This window comes from Prionailurus bengalensis, chromosome C1, assembly GCF_016509475.1.
Source record: "Prionailurus bengalensis isolate Pbe53 chromosome C1, Fcat_Pben_1.1_paternal_pri, whole genome shotgun sequence".
Lineage (NCBI taxonomy): Eukaryota > Metazoa > Chordata > Mammalia > Carnivora > Felidae > Prionailurus > Prionailurus bengalensis.
In genome coordinates, this window is record NC_057345.1 from 204,148,674 (window position 1) to 204,168,766 (window position 20,093).

Here is a 20,093-nt window from a genome sequence, read left to right on the forward strand (position 1 = left end):
GGCAGGACGTGTGTGTGTGTGTGTGTGTGTGTGTGCGCGCGCGCGCGCATGCACGCACACACGCATAGGTGCAAGGGGGGTGGGGTGCTCCTTGCTGCTGTGCCTTGCTCCCTCTTCCAAGGTCATCGTGCCTGTGTCCCTCCCTGCCCGTGCCCTCCAAGTGGCAAACCTTACCTCCTCCAGAGGCCGAAAAATAATGGGGAGCGTGAAGGTTATGCCCGGGCTCAGCAAGATGGGCTGGGGGATGACTGTGAAGAAGAACTTGGTCTTGGGGGACCTGCAGGAGACAGCCAGGCTTAAGCACTTCGGGATCAGGGCCCATAAAACAAGAAAAATCCATGAGCACCGAGCTGGGGGGAAACCAAGGCTGAGAACAGACCTATCAGGATGCCTTTCAAACAGACCTAGGCAAGGCCGGAGAGTACCAGTGTGGGGCAAAACCACAGACATTGCAAACTTCAAAACTATTCATAGGAAGATGATACTGCCAATAACTCTATACCAATAAATGTTAAAGTTTAGAGCCAATAAGCCCATTTCTAGGGAAGTATAAATTACCAAAACTGACTCAAGAATTAGACAATAAATTTTATGGCCACCCTACCTAAAATCATCAAAACCAGTGAATAAGTAGCAAAAAATCTTCCCATAGAGAAAACACTAGGCTGGATGGCTTCATAGCAAGTCCTACCAAACATCTGATAAAAAAAAATTCCCGGCCTTTGGGACGCTTGGGTGACTCAGTAGGTTGAATGTCCGACTTCGGTTCAGGTCATGATCTCACGGTTCATGGGTTCGAGCTCCGTGTTGGGCTCTGTGCTGACAGCTCAGAGCCTCGAGCCTGCTTTGAATTCTGTGCCTCCCTCTCTCTCTGCCCCTCCCCTGCTCATGCTCTGTCTGTCTCTCTCTTGAAAATAAATAAACATCAAAAAATTAAAAAAAATAATCCCAGCCTTATCTTCCCAGTAATATGAAATGTGCCAACACACTCCCCTACATAGTCTATGAATCTGACTTGATGTAACTTTGATATGTTGGTAACTTTATTACCCAAACCTGGCAAAGATAAGAGAAGAATGGAAAATTACAGGCCTATCCAAAAACAAAAGGAGAGAACCAAACGAATTTAGCAACGTTTAGAAAGAATACTCAAGTATGACAAAGGTGAGCTTACACCAGGAACACACAGTTGGTTTAACAGAGAAAATCAATTAATGTAACCCACCAGGTTAACAAATTAAGAGAGAAAAAATAAAATGATAATTTCAATAAAGGAAAATAATAGACAGCCTTCAAGGTGTTATGAGAGAAAGTCTTAGCAACCTAGGAATAGAAGGGAACGCCCTTAACCTGATGAAATCTTAAAAAATAAAAAACAAAAACCAAACCAAAACAAAAAACTGCAGGAAACATCCAAACAAATAGTGACACACTGGAATTTTTCACTTTGAGATCACAAACGAAACAAGGATAAACATCAGTGGTGGAAGAGATCATCAGGGAAAGTATGAACTTTTCACTAAATGGCTTGGAGATACTTGGCCATTTGTTTGAGGAAAAGTGTTATCGTACAACCATTCACAAAAATTAATTCTCTATAGCTAAAAGGCAAATGTGAAAGGCAAAGCTATAGTCTTTACAAGATACTATAGAAGACTCTCTTCATGACCTAGGTAGGTGGAGGGAAGGACTTCTTAAGCAAGATACAAAAAAGCAGAAACCATAAAAGAAAAAGATTGATTCTTTTGATTCCTTTGAAATGAAGTAATTCTATTCTTTGAATGACATGGTAAAGAGGAAAAGACAAGTCACAAGGTGGGAAAAGATATCTATAACACCTGACAAAGGATTGGTAGCCACCATAAGAACTTAAAAAAAGGGGGGGGGGGCGCCTGGGTGGCTCAGTTGGTTAAGCGTTCGACTTTGGCTCAGTTCATGATCTCATAGTCCATGAGTTTGAGCCCCACATCAGGCTCTGTGCTGACAGCTCAGAGCCTGGAGCCTGCTTCAGATTCTGTGTCTCCCTCTCTCTCTGCCCCTCTCCTGCTCATGCTCTGTCTCTCTCTGTCTCAAAAATAAATAAGAAAATATTTTTAAAAAACATTAAAAAAAAAAAAGAGGTGCCTGGCTGGCTCAGTCAATAGAGCATGTGACTCTTGATCTCAGGGTTGCAAGCTCGAGCTCCACACTGGGGGTGGAGTTTGCCTAAAAAAAAAAAAAAAAGGCAATCTGATAGAAAAATAGGCGCAGACTTTGACAGGAATTCCAAAAATGAAACGGTCGATAGCATATGAAAGACACTCAGCTGTATCAGTAAGCTGGAACATGCAAATTAGAACGACAAAAAATTACTGTTATTAGCAAAACTTTTAAACTCTGGCAATAACAATTGTTGGTAAGAAAAGTGGAGGAATGGGAATTCATGCATGGTTGGCATGGATATAAATAGAAACATATATTTTGGAGAATAGTTTGGCTTATCTATGAAAGCAAACATGTACATGTCCTAGATCACAGCAATTCTACTTCTGTGTATCTACCCTAGAAAAAACTCTTGCAAGTGAAGATCTGTACATGAAAGTTGACAACAGTCTCAAACCAAAAACAACCCAAACATCCCTCAACAGAAGAATGGATGAGGGCATCTGGGCGGCTCAGTCAGTTGAGCATCCAACTTCGGCTCAGGTCATGATCTCACAGTTTGTGGGTTCCAGCCCCAAATTGGGCTCTGTGCTGACAGCTCAGAGCCTGGAGAGCCTGTGTCTCTCTCTGTCCCTTCCCCGGTCACACGCTCTCTCTCTCAAAAATAAATAAAATAAAAAAAAATACAACCCAGGGGCACCTGGGTGGCTCATTTGGTTGAGCATCCAACTTCAGCTCAGGTCATGGTCTCACGGTTCATGAGTTCGAGCCCCACGTCAGGCTCTATGCTAACAAACAGCTCAGAGCCTGGAGGCTGCTTCAGATTCTGTCTCCCTCTCTCTCTCTCTCCCTCCCCTGCTCATGCTCTCTCTCTCAAAAATAAATGAAGGTTTGAAAAAAATTTAAAAAAAAAAACAGAAGAATGGATGAATATACTACAATATAAGCATCTATTGGGATATTATCCTGCAGTGAAAAAGATGAACTATAGTTGCATGCACATGAGTCTTAAAAACATAACAGAACAAAAATAAAAGACATATATAAAAGACAGATATATACCCTATTATTCCACTTATGTCAAGTTCATAAGAAGGCAAAATTAAATGATATCATTTAGGGATGGAAATGTAGGTGGTAAATCCATTTGAGAAAAGCAAGAAAATCATTATCACTAAGTCCAATCATGGTTACCTTTATGGGTAGGGAAGGTGTTCCAGTAGGGATGTGACACGACATGGGAGGTGAGCTTCAGACACATTACTCTTATTGATTTGGTCCCATGGGTTGCCCTTTCAATAATTATTCAAACTGTGCATGTTTTATATACCCTTTTCTAATTTTATATGATAGTTCTAAAGGTTTTTGTTTTTGTTTTTGTTTTCAAAAGAGCGACTGTTTGAGGGGCTTGAGGACTCAGGGGCTGGGTCTCTGATCCCTCATTCTGATACCTGTACTTCATCTTCTGGATTTTCAAGGATATATTTTTCAGAGTCAGGTTCTTGGTGACCTCCTTCCCCAGTGCCCAGCCTTTCCATTGCAGCTCCTCAGCCACCTCGATGCCCCAGATGACCCTCTTCTTCACTTTGTCTTGCCTCTTTGGGAAGCATATTTGGGTGCCCGTGAAGCTGGCAGGCTGTGCAGTTGGCAGGGAAAAGGGGGAGAAAAAGGATGCATTAGCCAGGTAAGATTCAAATACCCAGAGAACAGATAAAGATCTCCCATCTCTGGAAAGTGAGGACTTACACCACTGCTGGCTCTTGGGGGATGGTCTGGAGACAGAAGGTGAGGGGCAGGCCGGCCTTGGAGTGAGGTATTACCATTTCTGAAATCACTACAATGCTTTTCCAACTAGATTCTCTGTGACCCTGCCCCTGAAGCCTTCCCTGGACTGTTCCATCCAGCACTGAGTGATCTTGGCTGGTCTGTTCTGTTCCTCCATGCATCCAAAGATACGACGCCCTTCGGGTACTGCCTTTTCCTTTCCTTCCTTCCCATCCTGCCCTTTCACTATGGAAGCCTCTCCTAGCTGGGGTGGTCTATCCCAGGCACTTTTTGAGACCACAAGGATATGCCACCACTCCCTCTTCCTGTCCCTCAACTGGCTGATGGAGCAGGGGAATGAGTAAATTTGCCTGAAACAAGCCCTCACCCCCCACCCTGATGTGGGGGCCACTCCAAGCACAGCTCCTGATGATGCTAGAGGTGCAGTGTGCCAACACTTCCCATCTATAATGGAAAATCCTTCATGACCTGATCCCTAGGAGGGTGGAGGCAGATGCAGGGGGAAAGGCAAGGAGAAGGGAAGATGAACCAGTATCTCTTCCTACCCCAGCCATGGCCATGAACACTCCACTCATGGCCATTTTATTTTATGTTTGGCCAAGCATTGCTTCTATGTTGTTACTTAATGTAAAGATATATTCATCCATTTGACAAATATTTATTGATGGCATATTATGTGCCAGACACTATGCTAGGTGCCAAGACAAGAGTGAACAAGATGGACACATCTCTTCTCTGTTGGAGCTTACACTCTTGGTTTAAGTAGGTACAGAGAGTGTCAGATGGCCAATATAGTATTTCCTTTCCTGGTTCGCCCACAGGGGAAAGGTGACATGGGTGGGCAAGGGCAATTTATTATAAATATTGGTTGGTGCATCAGTCAGGGTCAGGAAAACAGAAGCCACTTCGGGTGTTTGAAACAAGGAAATTAATGCACAGCCAAGGCATAGTGAAGTCACTCAGAAGCTGGCAGCATCAGGAAGTCGCTGCCACACTAGGTTAGGGGAGGTGGTGGGCTTCTCAGAGCCCTGAGGCCTGTCTGGTGGGGGCTGGAGTCATGGGGAAGTGCAGCTTCTGATGGAAATACTGTCAGAAAAGTAGAGATGGAGGGAGAGAAATACCCTGGCTTCTCCCTTCCTCCCCATTTCCAATCTCCTGCCCGCACAGAGCAGAGTGGGGAAGGGCAGTGAGTGAATCTGGGGCAAATAGGCCCAGAATGGCACAGGTGGAGGGGTGAGGTGACTCCCAGTCTTTGGGAAGGCAAATGCAAGCACCATCTCACCTAAGGAGGCATGAGAATCCACACACAACACAGACACACGCTGCACCAAACACACTCCTACCCCATAGGCACCCTGTGGGACAACTGCCCCCTACCCCTGCCATGTCACACAGAGACAGTCCTGAGAGCTGCAAAAAGTCAGCCACATCCACATATTGGCCAAACACTTGGTCCTAGGGATCAGGACCAGAAGATCTTTCTGAGGGAAGAGAAAATCGCTGGCTACTCTCTCAGCTCTGATGGGCACCTCCCTAGAGTTCTTCACACACACACTCCCATTCCCCACAGCCACCACTCCAGTCGGCTTGGTGCCCAATCTATGCAGGAGAGTCAGGTCCTTGCAGATTCCTACCCCCCTGCCCTGCCACCTCTCCCCGGCCCTGCTGCCCCTGCCCCGCCCACCCGGAACATGTCCTCACGTGGGCACTGGTGTTGCTGCTACTGCAGGCACTCAGGGCCACGCTGCTGCCAGTGATGGTGGGGATGGCCATGGTGCTGGTACTCAGGCAGGACCCGTTCATGGTGTAGTCACCACTGTCCCTGGTCCTCATCAGGGGGCTTGGGGCTGCCTGGATGAGCATCACACACCTGGAACACAAGTCCAAGGGGAGCACTCTGGCTAAACCAGTAGTTCTTGCCAATTTGGAGTTAGGAAAAGACCACAGGGGAGACAGGAAGGACATCAAAAAGAGAGGCTGATGGAGTAGACTTGCTGTGGCCATCATGATCATGAAGAAGGGCCGGCTTGCCGGCTTTGGAACCAAGGTATGAGTGACACCATGAGGAACGAGCCTGAACACAAGATCCAGCACTTTGCCCAGGAGCCTAGAAATTCACCATACAGGAAAGGGACTTGGGGATGAGGCCCGTGCAGCTCTGCCTGCCATGGCCACAGTTGGCATTTCTCAGTCAGTCCCCAGTGAGTGTGACTAAAGCATTCGCGTTACCTTTATCTGGATTTTGCTCTCTGCCTGTTGCTTCTGAGCGTGACTTGCCTCCTATGAGGAGGGGCAAAGAAGAGGTAAATGAGACTGGGTGGTTCTTGGTCTTTGGGGTTTCTTCCATCAGTATGCAACCTGTAGTCCAAGTTTAAAGTAAGCATTCACGGAAATAATCACTCAATCCAAGGATAAGTGAATCAACCTCTAGAGCAGAGGGATCCCTGGATAGACTGCAGCTGGAAATTATATGCAAATATATGTGAGTGTTATATGCAAATCATATGCAAAATGTCATGTATCTGGAGAAGTGCTCTTTTCCAGGGAGAGAATCCACAGCTTTCACGGAATACTCAGAGGGTGTTTGGCCCTGCTCTAGGAGACACACATGGAGACTAAACTCCAAATCCCCTCTTCCTTTAGCAGACTTCCTTCAGCATACACACCCCGGTGTGGCTCCCATATTGGACAGCATCAATTTAATATCTTTTTGAGCATATATATATTTTTCAGACTCCACAGTGTCCTTCCCCACTTCTTTGAATAACAATCTCAAAAATGGTAACAACTTCTACTGACATTCACTGAGAACTTATGTGCCAAGCAGTGTTGTAAGGCCTTCTCATGAATTTTAATCTTTACATCATTTATGAGTAAATGTAAACTGTCTTTTATTTGGCCTAAAATTACTTCTTTTCAAGGTGAGGGTTCAACTCCTTATTATAACATATTACACTTTAGTAAACAATGTTATGGTCACCCTTTAAAAATTTATACAATTTCATCAGACACTCTCCATACTCTCCCCACCACCATCCAAAGCAAAAGATTCCGTTGACTCAGTTTTTCCTAACCAGCAACACCTCCAAACCTCTCCAGAAGAATATCTCAGGTTCATTCACTCACTCACTCATTCATTCATTCACTCACAAAACATTTACTGAGTGCCTGTTACGTACCAGTGCTAGGCAATGGACAGGCAAGACCCTTACCTTCAATTGTAAGGAGGACGGTTCAGGTGGAATCAAAGAAATGCAAGCTGGGGAGACAGGGAGGAGAGTCCCATTACTTTTCTGCTACTGGATGGCTTTGTAGTCCTGCCAGACTCATTACTGTCTGTGACCTCAGGGGATTCTATAGATAGTCACTGCCTTGGGGCTCTGAAAAAGTCTCCAATCATCACATATAGAAGAAATTAGAGACAATGGAGTAGAAATCTGGTCCAGATCAGGTCTTAGGGTTTAGGGAAGTGAACGATGATCTTGAAGCAAGGAGAGCTGGGTTCCAGCATCTGCCCAGGTTTGTTGAGATGGGCAAGTTTCTCAATCTCCTTGAGTCTCAGTCGTCTCACCTAATGGGGATTATCTTATTTCAAAAAGTTGATGTGAACCTGGAATGAAATAGGGAATTTGAAAAAGCCCTAGACAAACCAATGTTACAACCATAATTACAATCGTAATTAACAATCATAACTTCCATACTAGCTTGAGCTACTCTTTCAAAAGACACACATCTGCAATCATTGTGAAGACACGGGCCAAGGTAGGGGTTGTTTTTAAATCCAATTTTCGAAACTTGAGGACTTAAAAACTATATATACATAAACTACATATATATATATATATATATATATATATATATATATATATATCATCAGCTTCCTTTATCTGCTTCATTTCCAACCTAAACAATCTTAATATGATCAGTGGGAAAAGTGGTGGGTCGTCGTGTAGTGTGGAGTGGAAAGAAATTGGTAAAATGAAGTGATCAAAATACTTAAAGCTGTTCCTCCTTTCTCTAAGAGATCCCAGGCTGATCTCGCCTCAGTCTCGGTCCCACAGGGGGTCTCTAAGGGACATGGAGGGGACCCCTGGCCACAACTTCCCAAAGGAGGCGGTATTCCAGGACAGATACCTTCTTTGGCCGCTCGCGCCGTTCCCCTGGTCCTGGGACCAACTCTCAGAACTCACTCCGCCTCCATGTTGTCGTCTCCCTAGATACAGGACGCTCAAAGCACAGCGTTTCTTGGTATCCCAGGACAACGACGGCAAGCCGAATGAGTCAAGGCTCAAAGAAGGCGAAAGCTCAGTCCAATTTTAATGTTTACCTTATTTTTTATTCTCTGACTTTCCCTGCATAGTAGTCACCGCGCTTCTACCAATCGCAGCATGTAATGTATAGTCTCCAATTGTCGTGACATCCCTGCAATCCTGATTTAGTCGACGACCAAATTCATAGGAGGTAACTCCATTGGCTCCTCACTGGAGTAGGAGCAGTTCCAGTTCTTTCCGGACGCGCGATGGTGACATAGGGTCAGAATCTCAACCGGAACTTCAGTCTGTGATTGCGATTATTAACTTAAAAACACCCCGTAGTCATTTCTCATTTGTCTATTACTTTACAACTGGATTCTTCTTGCCAGTGGGAGAGAATGTGTCCTATCCATTTCCTGCCGGTTTTTCCTCCTCCCAAGCACCAAGCTAACTCTTTTCTAGGGGTCTGGAAGTTAATGTATGAAGAAAGCATTGTTGTACTAAAGTGATTTTTGGAAGCCCATTTGTTGATTTGTCTGCATTTGCTTTGGGGAAGGTGTCTGTTAAATAACAAAAAGCCAAGGGAGTAAACTTTATTTTTTTTTTAATTTTTTAAAATGTTTATTTATTTTTGAGAGAGAAAGAGACGGAGACAGAGCTCCAGAAGCAGAGGGGCAGAGAGAGAAGGAGACACAGAATCAAAGCAGGCTCCAGGCTCTGAGCTGTCAGCACAGAGCCTGACGTGGGGCTCGAACTCACGAACCGTGAGATCATGACCTGAGCAGAAGTTGGCCGCGTAACCAACTGAGCCACCCAGGTGCCCCGGGAGTAAACTTTAAAGATCCACTTGGCTTTTTTAATCGATTCGAGAAGTGGGCAGCATCCCATAGACCAAATAGAGAGGAGCTCTGAGGAGTTGTGCAAAATGGAAGGTTTTTAAAGACAGGAGGGTGGGACAAGATGTTATTAGCAAAAAAAAAAAAAAAAAAAAAAAAAAAAAAAAGGACTGTTTCAGGCAAGATCACCTTCCCTTATGGGGAAGGACAAGGGGTCTTATTGCAAATTACTTCATCTTCCTTTGGGGGTTGAGGAAGGCACATGTGGCATGACATATTACCTCATTGGTGCTGACCAGAAAGTTCCTGTCTTACATGTTAGAACTACATTTCAGGGGGAGGTTGAAACTTGGCCTAAGTGACACCCATTTTGGGCCTGCGGTTTTCTTTTTCACAGACCTCATTTGCTGAAGACTTCTTAGGTGGGTGAGCTGAAAGCCTCAAAGTTCACTCATGGACAATTAAAGATGTTTCACTATCCAGGACAGTGATGGGGGGTGCGGTGTTAGAGGGAGAGACTTTAGTGAGTCTGGGGGGGGGAACCCAGAAAATAAATTCTCATTTGGGAAAGTTGGCATTTGCTTGTGAAAGTAAACAATGGACTAAGATGACAATGTGGCCCCAGTTGGCCTGGGAGATCACATGGCCAGAAGCTGGCTGAACTGGAGGGAAGGGGCAGGCCACAGGGCTCATTAACTTATGTCAGCACCATTAGATTTGGAATTTTCTTGGGATCAAGGAATGTGGAACTCAGTGAGTTTTTCAACAGTTTTAACATTATTCTCAGAATCTGAAACCTGCACTTTGGACATGACCACTTCTATGCTATTTGTAGTTTCTGTAATGATTTCCTTTTTGTTTTCCTCTAAACACTTTTTGAAATGGTCAACCTGACTCAGCTGGACCTTAAGGACAGGGAAAGGGACCTGTTTTTCCACTCTTGGGCCAAAAAGAAATGGGAGCAGTGACTCTGGGGGCAAGGCTTGGTAGTAACCTCAGGAATCCCAGCAATAAAACCTCAAGAAGGTGAGAAAACACACGCTAGGAGCCATGTGTCCTTATGCTTCTTCACTGAAGGAGTGTCCCTCCAGAGCTCTGGTGTGCCCAAACCTTGGTAGGTTCTGGGCTTGGGATAATGAAAGGATATTCTTAGTAGGGCTCCTGTGGGTTCCTCTTCTGTGGAGCTGTGGCTGCCTCCTGAGAGCTCTGCTGGAAGGTGACCTTGACTGACATAGTGGACTCCCAGGGAGGGATCCAAGCCAGACTTTACTCCAAGAGGCAAACGACATGGAAAGGGGTGTGACAAATGATTGAGTCTCAGGAGGAAAGAGGAAGCTGGGTTTGCTTTGGAAGTCCCACTTTTCAGGAACTCAGAACCCATGGGAAAAAATGGGTGCTAGGTCCTGGTTACTGTATCTTCCAGGGACCCAAGAAAGACAACAGGGTGGGTGTTGCTTGGTTCAAGACTGTGAACAGGGGGTGGGTGATGATTCAGGAAATTGATGAAGACCAGGATGAAGGCGAAAAGGAGGAAGGAGGATGGATAGTAGACAAACTTGCATCCTTTTGTTTGGAAACTGTGGTTGGGTGTAATAAAGATAAAGCACAAACTCAGTAATTTTGGCTTTAGCACACTGAAAAATATTTTTTCTAAGCACCCCCCCTTCCCTAGCTGAATAGAATAGAGGAGATTCTGGGCCGAGAAATGTCAGGCTGAGATTAATCCTGACTGTGACTGTGTGACTTTGAACAAGTCACATAACCTTTCTGAGCCTCTGTTTTCCTCGACTGTTACCTGGCGATAATGATCAAAAGGCTGGTGTAGTGATTGAATGATCTGGCATGTGAGAAGTATTTGACAGATGGTAGGCAATCAACAAAAAAATGTGCATGCATGCACAGAGGTTGGTCACTGACACTAAGTGGAAGGCCCGTATAATTAAGCCACTTGGTTTTCTGTGCACCCTCCCCTCCTACCACCTCCCAGCCTCTCTGCTACATGCTGGAGAGGCAGAAAGTTTTTCTCCTCTCCACATCTCCCTCATTTTTTTCTACAGAAGGAGGCTGCCTTGGTGCTCTGGGATGGAGAAAAACAAAAGGAGGTTCCAGGGTGATTTCCTGTCCAGCTGGCAAGTCAGCCCAACTCCAGCACATGCAAAGTCCTCTCCACCTTCCTTTCCTGCAACTCTGATTCCACTTCCAGTGTTGGTTCTGAAATAAGGTCTGAATCCAAGATATACTTAACTTATGGAGGGAGAGGAGGAGGTGAGTCCCCCCACAGAAATTTCTTACCTCTGAAATTAGTGAGGTAAGTCTTCCAATCCCAGCCTGATGGGTGAAGAGTGAGAGAAAGCTGTAACTAAGAGGGTCACTAGGGGTAGTTTGGGGGCTGGATCTAGGAGCAGGCATGGAGCTCTCTCTGTATTAGAGTGCCATGGTCCTCTGAAGCTGCTAGGGGTGGGGAGCATGTGTCAAGAGGTTGATGGCACCTCCAGCCTGAAAGAGCTGCCAGAGCACAAAACTGGCAGGGACTTGGGAGAAGACTATCATATCACAAGAGAATTCAAATGAAAGAGTTCCATTTTGCCTAAGAACCCTCCCCACTTCCCACATAGGGTTTTCTAATTCTTTTGTGCCAACCCAAACTCCCTAGATAACTTCCTCCCTCTATTTGTTGTCCCTACCAAATGGTAGATAGACATAAAAGTCAGCATGAGGGGGATGGAGGGAAAAGGACATGAGGCTTAATTCCAGAAGACTCAAGTTCAAGCTTGGGCTCTACCATTTGATGCTGAGTGATTTCAGGCAAACTATTAAATATTCCAGATGCTCACTTTCCTCATCTGTAAAATGGGGGCAAACAGGGATAGTATTCAAAATTCTTAACAATTGGTAAAGGTATGGATGCCGACATATGAGAATGGATACCAGCTGGCCTTAGAGCTGAACAGGTCCTGGTGGTTCACATTGTGCCAGGCTTTAACCCTCTAGTTGCTGGGTCATGGGGAAACATGGCGAGGGGACAGGGAAAGCAGCCACAGCAGTGGAGGACTCAGTCAGTGACTATTTCCCAACTGGTACAAAAGTATTTCCAGATTTTAACAGCCAGTATAACTATACTGGATAGCACTGGTTGCAAATGAGACCTGAGGAAAAATCCTACCTCACTGGATACTGTACACACAGTTATTTATTTCAAGCCAAAACTTGAAGTGTCTCCCCCTCTGGTTCCTCCTCGTTGGTGAAGGATCTGTCACCACATCTAACTGCTCTTTCTTTCTAGTCTAGCAGTGTTCCTTCTCTGTTAGCTTTCCCACCTGTCTTCCCCTAGACCATCTCCTATTCTCCAGCTACATGCCTGTCTGGCCAGCACCATGGACAGCTCTGGCTGACGAGCCCATCCCCTTCCTCCTGCCTTCTATGCCCGCTTCTCTGCCCCACCCCAGTGGGTCATCCTTGAGGAGACAGTACAGTGCAGTGATTAAAAACAAACTCTGGAGTAAAGAAGTTTGGCTTTGAATCCCAACTCCACCAACTCTCAGCTGTATGATCTTGTTCTTTTGCTTCTGCAAAACCCAGTCTGCTCATCTGTAAACAGGGAAAACTAACAGCTACCTGAAAGGTTGTGAGGTATAAGTGTGATAGAAGATTTAAAGAACTTAGCACAGTGCTTGCCTTATTATATGTTCTAAATAAGGGAAGCACATTATTTTGTGACTTTCCATTCTATTTAATTCCTCAAACCCTTTTCCAATCCATTTCTGACCAGGGTTCCCTCTCAAGTGCAAGTGCCATAACGTGATCACTGGCTCAGTACAGCTGGCCTCCTTGGGACTTCAAGGATGGTAAGGGAGCCCATCTTTGACTGATCCATGATGTTATGACTTTGTTAGACTTTTTTGTATGTTTAAATTTTTGAGTTAATTTTAGATGTATAGAAGCATCACAAAAATAGTACAGAGTTCTCATAAACCCTTCACCCAACCTCCCCTTAGGTTAACATCTCACATGACTGTAGAACACTTACCAAAACTAAGAAATTAGCCTTGGAACAACACACAGTATTCATGAAAGTAGAGAATTTATTTATTTAATTTCATAAGTTTGTCCACTAATGTCCTTTTCTTATTTTAATATCCAATCCAGGATCTTACCTGGGGCATTTCTGAGTCTTTCCTTGTCTTTCATGACCTTGACTCTCTTAAAGAGTACTGCCAATTATTTTGTAGAATGTTCCTCAATCTTGGGTTTGTTTCTTGTGATTCGAATAAGGTATGTATTATAGGGAAGCCTAATACAGAGGTGATATGCCCTTCTCAGTGCATCATATCAGAGGGCACATGGTGTCAATATACATTATTGGTGATGTTAACTTTGATTACTTGACAAAAGTAGTGTCGGGATTGTTCACTGTCAACTTGCTATTTTTCTCTATTTATTAGATTTTGCATGTGCATCTCTAGGATTAAGAGTTCAAAAACCAAGAAGCCTCTCCTCAAGTAAACTTTCTACCCTTACACTCCCAACCACTCCCCAAAACATACCCATTCCCTATCATCTGCCTGGTCACTTTCCTCTGAGTTTTCTTTTTTTTTTATTTTTTTTCAATGTTTATTTATTTTTGAGAGACAGAGATACAGTGTGAGCAGGGGAGGGGCAGAGAGAGACACACACACCGAGTCCGAAGCAGGCTCCAGGCTCCGAGCTGTCAGCACAGAGCCCGATGTGGGGCTCGAACTCACGAACGGTGAGATCATGACCTGACCCAAAGTCGGACACTTAACTGACAGAGCCACCCAGGTGCCCCCTCTGCATTTTCTTAAGTTGGGCATTTGGAGGCAAGCTCAGTAGCCAAATCCAAACATACTTGGAGTTTATAAGGACAACAGGGTGCTTCCAGTCCATTTTCAGGGACTTTTTTTTTTTTAAGATTTTTTAATGTTTATTTTTGAGAGAAAGAGTGAGCAGGAGAGGGGCAGAGAGAAAGGGAGACAGAAGATCCAAAGTGGGCTGCACTGTCAGTGCAGATCCCAGTGCAGGGCTTGAACTCATGAACCATGAGATCATGATCCTAGTCCAAACCAAGAGTCAGACACTTAACCGACTGAGTCACCCAGGTGCCCCTTCAGGGACCTTCTTGTTGAGACCCTGCAAGTTTCTGTGTGCAGGAACACTCAGAGAAAATGTGACCAGCAAATGCCCATAGAAATGTCCAGACTATCTCCAGATCTGACCTCAGCTCTTGAGCACTTTATTCAACACCTAACATTTTGGGTTTTTAAAAATCTCTAATAGCATACTTTTTATTTGGCGATGGATGACTCCTTATTACCCACTAGCTCAGATCCATGAGCTTCCTTCCTTCCAGAAGGCTCTTCACTTCTCCAAGAATTTGCTATCATGGGAGATCCTGCCCCTAAAGCAGATACATAACATTCTTCTAATCAATTGACTGTGGAAAGATCTATTTACCCAACACTTGAGTTCAAGCCCCATGTTGGGTGTAGAGATTACTTAAATAAATGAGAATTTAGAAGAAGAAGAAGAAGAAGAAGAAGGGGGAGGAGAAGGAGGAGGGGGAGGAGAAGGAGGAGGAGGTGATGATTAAGAGGCATCACACCTCTTCCAGCCCAATGGTGACTCCATTTTTAAAAACTTTTGTGTAAAAGTGTGTTTAAGGCCTCAGAAGATGCCTTCATAAGTTCCTCTTTGCCCTTTGTTGTGGTTACTATTGCTGTGTAAGAAATCACTCCAAAACTTCAGAGTTCCAATCACACATTTTATTTTGCTTATGATTTTTTTTTCAGGAATTCAGGAAGGGCTTGGCCAGGCAGTTCTTACTTGGACTCTCTCATGTAGTTACATTTAGATGTTGGCCAGGGCTGCCACCTGAAGGCTCCATTGGGCTGGACACCCAAGATGGCACACTCACATGGCTAACAGTTGATGTTGGCTGTGGTCTGGAAGCTAGTCTATCTGTAGCCTCTCCAGCTAGGCAATCTCAGAGCTATATGGCCTTTTCCTGACCTAGCCTCTGGCCAGATTCAAAAGGAGAGGAAGTGTCAAACAATTTGTGGACATATTTTAACCATTGCCACTCCCACCATGGGATCCTCTCACAGCTTCTAGAACATTATTCCTCCAGTTCTTCCCTGGCCGGTTCTTGGCCACCCCAGCCCCATCAAATCTTTTAGGTTGAGGCTGGAAATGCCTTCCTCCCATTCCTCTAGGATTGATGACTCATCAGTTCCCACCTCCTTCAGTTTGCTGCTGCAGGGCTATCTGGGTTCTGGTCTGGACCCTGCTACTGTGTGACCTTGGGTAAGTAACTTCACTTCTCAGGGCCTCAGTTTCTTCTCTGTAAAGTAGGAATTAGAAACATTACTTCACAGGCTGTTAGGATTTTATTTTTTATAAGCTTTTTAAAAAGTTGAGAGAGAGAGAGAGAGAGAGAGAGAGAGCAGGGGAGGGGAGGGGCAGAAAATGAGGGAGAGAGAATCCCAAGCAGGACACGATCCCACCAGCCGTGAGATCATGACCTGAGCTGAAATCAAGAGTTGGATGCTCAACTGATTGAGCCACCCAGGTGCCCCCAGGCTGCTAGAATTCTAAAAGATAATGTAAATGGAAAACTTAGCACAACTGATGCTCTTAATTATGAAAGAAATAACTGTGGGCAAGGCATTTTCCCTCTTGGAGAGTTTATTTCTGAAATGGGAATAATTCTCTCAACCCAATCTCCCATGCGGATGAGAGAGGGTCTTAAATGAACTGCAGGAAGGGTCAGCCCAGAGGTGGAGATTTCCTGACTCTAACCTGGCCAGGAAGCCCCCTGCATCTATTCCCTTCTGGGGCCCCAAGCGATGTGCGTGCGTGCGAGGTGGCCGGGGTGTGGCTTGGGGTGGTGCAGCACACAGGGCGAGCCATTATCTGCCCCACCGGCCTTATCAGATCCGGGCTGGCCACAACTCAGCCCCATGGAACAAAGAGGCTTTGAGATCCAGGCTGGGGTGTGGGACGTGGGGCCAAGCCCCAACAGGCACATTCCGCTCAGGGGGCAGAGGGCACGGGGTAGGGGAGTCGCCGCCAACCCCTACCAGAGAGGTTTCCCCATGGAGGCAGGGCCCCCTCTGAGGTGGGGAGCAGGGGCCTCTACCCTCTACCATGAGCCACCATTCAGACTTCTTAGGGGCATTTCCTGCTCCAGCACTTTCCACCAGGCCCGCAGCTCCGCCCCTTCCATGGGGCACAGTGTCCCCTACCCTCGCACCCCATCCCTTCACTCCCCACCCAGCTCCCGTTTCCCTTCCTGGCACCTTTAGTCCCAATCACACCATCTCCCAGTTCCTGAGCATGCCCTGTGCCTCTCTACGATCTGTTCCCAATAATCCGTCCATTTACCTTTGCCCCAGTCACTCAAGTCCAGAAGGCAGAAGCCCAAAACCACTTCCAGAAGTCCCCGGTCATTGCCCTCATCCTGTCACTCATCCTGTCCCCACCCCCGTCTAGGCACTCTGCTCTGAGCTCCTGTGTGACACTGTAGGGAACTCCAAACTTTAATCACTCTTGGAATCAGCTGAGCCTGGCAGAGGCTGTCGGGGTACATTACGTACAGGCTCTAGGCTGGGCAGGCAAGCCAGGGCTGAAATCCAGATGTGTTGGTACCCCAGTCTGCCCCCTGCACTAGGCTCTCTCCTAAATGGACTTGCTGGCACCACGCCAGAAGAGTTGCTGTTTCTAGTTGGATCTCTATGGGGGGCAGGGAGGGATTTGCTAAATTTTTTAATGGAGGGGCTCCTATTTCCAGTTCACACACACCAGCTGCAGAGGAACCAGTGCTAGCAACAGGCCTGGTTGTCTAAAGGATTGATGCGTTCAGCTCCAGCCTTCACAGCACAGCAATGCAGACTATCAAAAACCATCCCCAAGGCAGTGTCTTCAGGTGAGTGCAGTCCTGTGCAGCTTGGGAAGAGCCATGCCCAGGATGACTGGGTCTCTCCAAACAAGAGAGAAGGCTGCAGGGACAGCTAGGGAATGGGTACCTGAGAGGGCACGTCTGCACAGAGAAGTAGGAGACCAGGGTGCAGTGGCTCTGTGTTGAGGGCAGTCTGTCCAGGCGGCTCTCTAGGCCTCCCAGCCAGGTTCCCCCACTTTGCCTCCTGTACCCCAACACTCCAGGTCTCCCTATCTCCACGTCTCCCGGAGGACTTGTAGACTCAGGTACCAGTGTTGCATTTGCTTAGACTGGGCTATAAGGGCTACTCTGAATCTCCTCCCTATGCACTCCTGATTGGGGGATGGGCAGGCAGAGACAGCAGGAGCCTGGAGGGTTCCTAGAACCTGGTTAGACCAGCGTGGGGCATTGAGAAGAGAGGATATCTATATGGGAAAGCCCTGGCTATCTCCCTTACAGGTGCAGACACTGAGGCCAGAGAAGAGCCACGGTCAAGGGCTCTGGGCACGGGGGGAGCTAGATCTCATGTTTAAACACCTGAAGTTAACTTAAGCCCTTTCTTCAACCTCACGGCTCACCCAAACTGGCTTCAAGTCCTGGCCATTCTACTCCTGAAATCTACAATCCATCAACTTCTTTCTGACCCCTGAGCCACCTCTTCAACCCAGGTCACCAACTTCTCTCCCCAGTAAATGGACTCCCTGCTTCCACAGCTGCCTTCTCTGACCGTCCTCCACACTGCACCTGGGCGAGCTCTCTGAAACAATCTAGTCGTGAGCTTCCCCAGCTTCAAACCCTCAGGCCCTCCCCAAGCCCTCAGGATGAAGTCCAAATGTGTGGCATACAAGGCTGTGTGTCATCTGATCCCTGCCTACCTCTTTACCTCAGTTTTGTCAAGCCCACATAGCTTTGTGAGGCTGACCTGGTGGCAGTTCCTCCAAGCCCCCAGGCTCACTCAAGCCCCACGTTGTTGCATTTACTGTGTCCTCAGCTTGGATCCTTTCCTTTACTTGCCTGCCAGGCAAACCCTCCTACCTACCTGCCCAGGAAATCTTCCTAGCTCTCAGCCTCTTCATGGCATTCCCATAGCCCCTGTGAGAGGTCATCCAAAGCACTCAGCACACAGCATGGATATGTCTCCCCATGCTTCTTCCTCCCACCCAAGAATTCACTGATGGGGGGACTACTGCTTTCCCTCACTCTGGAACAGGACCTGACACAAGAATGTCTAGTAAACAATGACTGAACAGGTGAATGCAGGTCACAATTGTGGACACAGCAGCCTTGGGGATTGTACTTGACCCTGAGAGGAGAGGCAGGCATTGGGTCAGTAGATGCCTGGGCCTGGGAAGCACAGTTGACCCTCCTCTGGGCCTTGGCATTACAGACATCGGGGTGAGGTAGGCTCTGGTGGGAGGGATTGGGACTATGATACTGCAGTGCTGGAAGATGACTTCCCTGGCTGTCTCCCCATATCTCCCTGCTCACACAGTCTACTCAGATCTGGTCCCAGGGTTCCCAGAAAAGCCACTGGGCACCCCACTTCCATTCCAAGTTTGGTTTTTGAGGTCTGAATTCGGATCAGTGTTGGGTTTTTTTCTGAGTCTTTGCAGCCTTCTCTATCTGAAGAATAAGTGTGTTTCCGAAGGAGGCCCATCTAGAACAGAAAGATTTGGGGACACCAAATGGTTCTGGGTCTGCAGGATGGAGAGTACTCAGGCTCAGTAGGAGAAGCAGCTGGACCCCCATAGGGGAAAATCTCTCTCTCGTCTTCTCACTCACCAAATGTGTGGCATACAAGGGTCTGTGTCATCCTTCCCCTCCCTTCACCCCCTCCCCCACACCCATGAAGAATGTCATTAAGGGAGAGAATGTAAAAATGAATAGACAAAAGTATCTTGACCCTAATCTTCCATTTTTCTGTTTTTTACTATAAAGGAGTTCACGGACATTCTGGTTCTTTTGAGCCTTGTCCATGAACCTCTGCCATGGGTCCATTCTAGATGTGCTGACAAAGCTGACTTCCAGGCCTGAAATGCTGAGAGGACCCAAGTTCACCAAAGAAAAAGCCTTGTGGTCAAAACAGTGGGCCCAAAAGCCAGATGGAGGGGTGTGAATCCTGCCTCTTCACTAGTTGTGTAATCTCAGGCAAGTTACTTAACCTCCTCCAGCTTCTGTGTTCGTCTGGAACATGGCAATATGAAAACATACACCACATAGTGTTGTATGAGAATGAAATAATGCTCTAAATATAAAGCACTTTGAGCGACATCTGGTGATAGTTGGTCTTCATTGAATGACAGCACTTGTCATTATAGCTTGTGGGGGCCTATTTCCTCCCAGATGACACAGTCTCCAGGGCAACTTCTCTGGAGTTTTCCTCAATGGAGGTGGGGGAAGGAGGAGGTAAGAGTCTGAGCAGTCATCCCTAACATAGTAATCTCTGTAAGAGGACAGAAGCTGGGCAGTGGTATGTTTTAGCAACGGGCTGTTTACAGTCGGGAGAACTCTACTTTGTAGCATACACCAATTTTGACGGTGTGAATACTCCCACCATGCCCTATATCAACTGGCTTATGAAATTTCTGAGAATTTAACAAGTATAACGCTGGACCTGGGACTCTCAGCTGATCTGTAGCAAGTACAGAAAAACCTGCCTTGGCATAGAGAGACCCAGAAAAAATGAAGAAGGGAGTCTCCTTGTCTTGACAATAAACTGGGCCTTTTCTAGACTAAGCAGTGTTTCTCAAAGTGTGGTCCATGGACCATCCGCCATGTTCGTTATTTGTAAAAATTTCCTGGGCCTCGCTCTGGATCTATTAAAGCAGAATTGTTTGGATGGACCCAGGAATCACTTTTAAACAAACTTCCCAGGTGATTCTGAGGTTTGAGAACAGCTAGGTTAGGGACTTCTGAGTTCTCCAAGAAGTCAGAAGGGGCCACAAGGCAGATGTGAATTCTACAAAATCTGCTCGTACCATTGGTCCGTTATTCACACTGAAGGACGAGAAACAGGCCCCGAGAAAGACTTGAGTAAGCAAGAAAAGTGCCTCGACAGGCCCAGTGAGGTGGTTCTAGATGAGTGAAGTGACCATGGGCTAGTTACCTCCATTCTCTCTCTGG

The 20,093-nt window shown here is 46.4% G+C and overlaps 1 protein-coding gene across 4 annotated transcripts in view; it reads right to left on the bottom strand.

The window, feature by feature from the left end:
• The window catches only part of CFAP65 (cilia and flagella associated protein 65), a 35,388-nt gene extending 27,219 nt beyond the window's left edge, over positions 1 to 8,169 (bottom strand). The window contains exons 1-6 of one of the 4 annotated variants that reach the window (XM_043577851.1): positions 8,062 to 8,169; positions 7,140 to 7,186; positions 6,157 to 6,207; positions 5,629 to 5,797; positions 3,594 to 3,778; positions 175 to 277 (exon numbers count right to left, since the gene is read on the bottom strand). In XM_043577851.1, the coding sequence (XP_043433786.1) occupies positions 175 to 277; positions 3,594 to 3,778; positions 5,629 to 5,790 (450 nt within the window). In that variant the 5' untranslated portion in view covers positions 5,791 to 5,797; positions 6,157 to 6,207; positions 7,140 to 7,186; positions 8,062 to 8,169. Of the gene's footprint in view, positions 1 to 174; positions 278 to 3,593; positions 3,779 to 5,628; positions 5,798 to 6,156; positions 6,208 to 7,139; positions 7,538 to 8,061 lie in introns of all 4 variants that reach the window. The other 3 variants (XM_043577849.1, XM_043577852.1, XM_043577850.1) reach the window with 3 other exon arrangements.
• Positions 8,170 to 20,093: the final 11,924 nt, after the last annotated feature.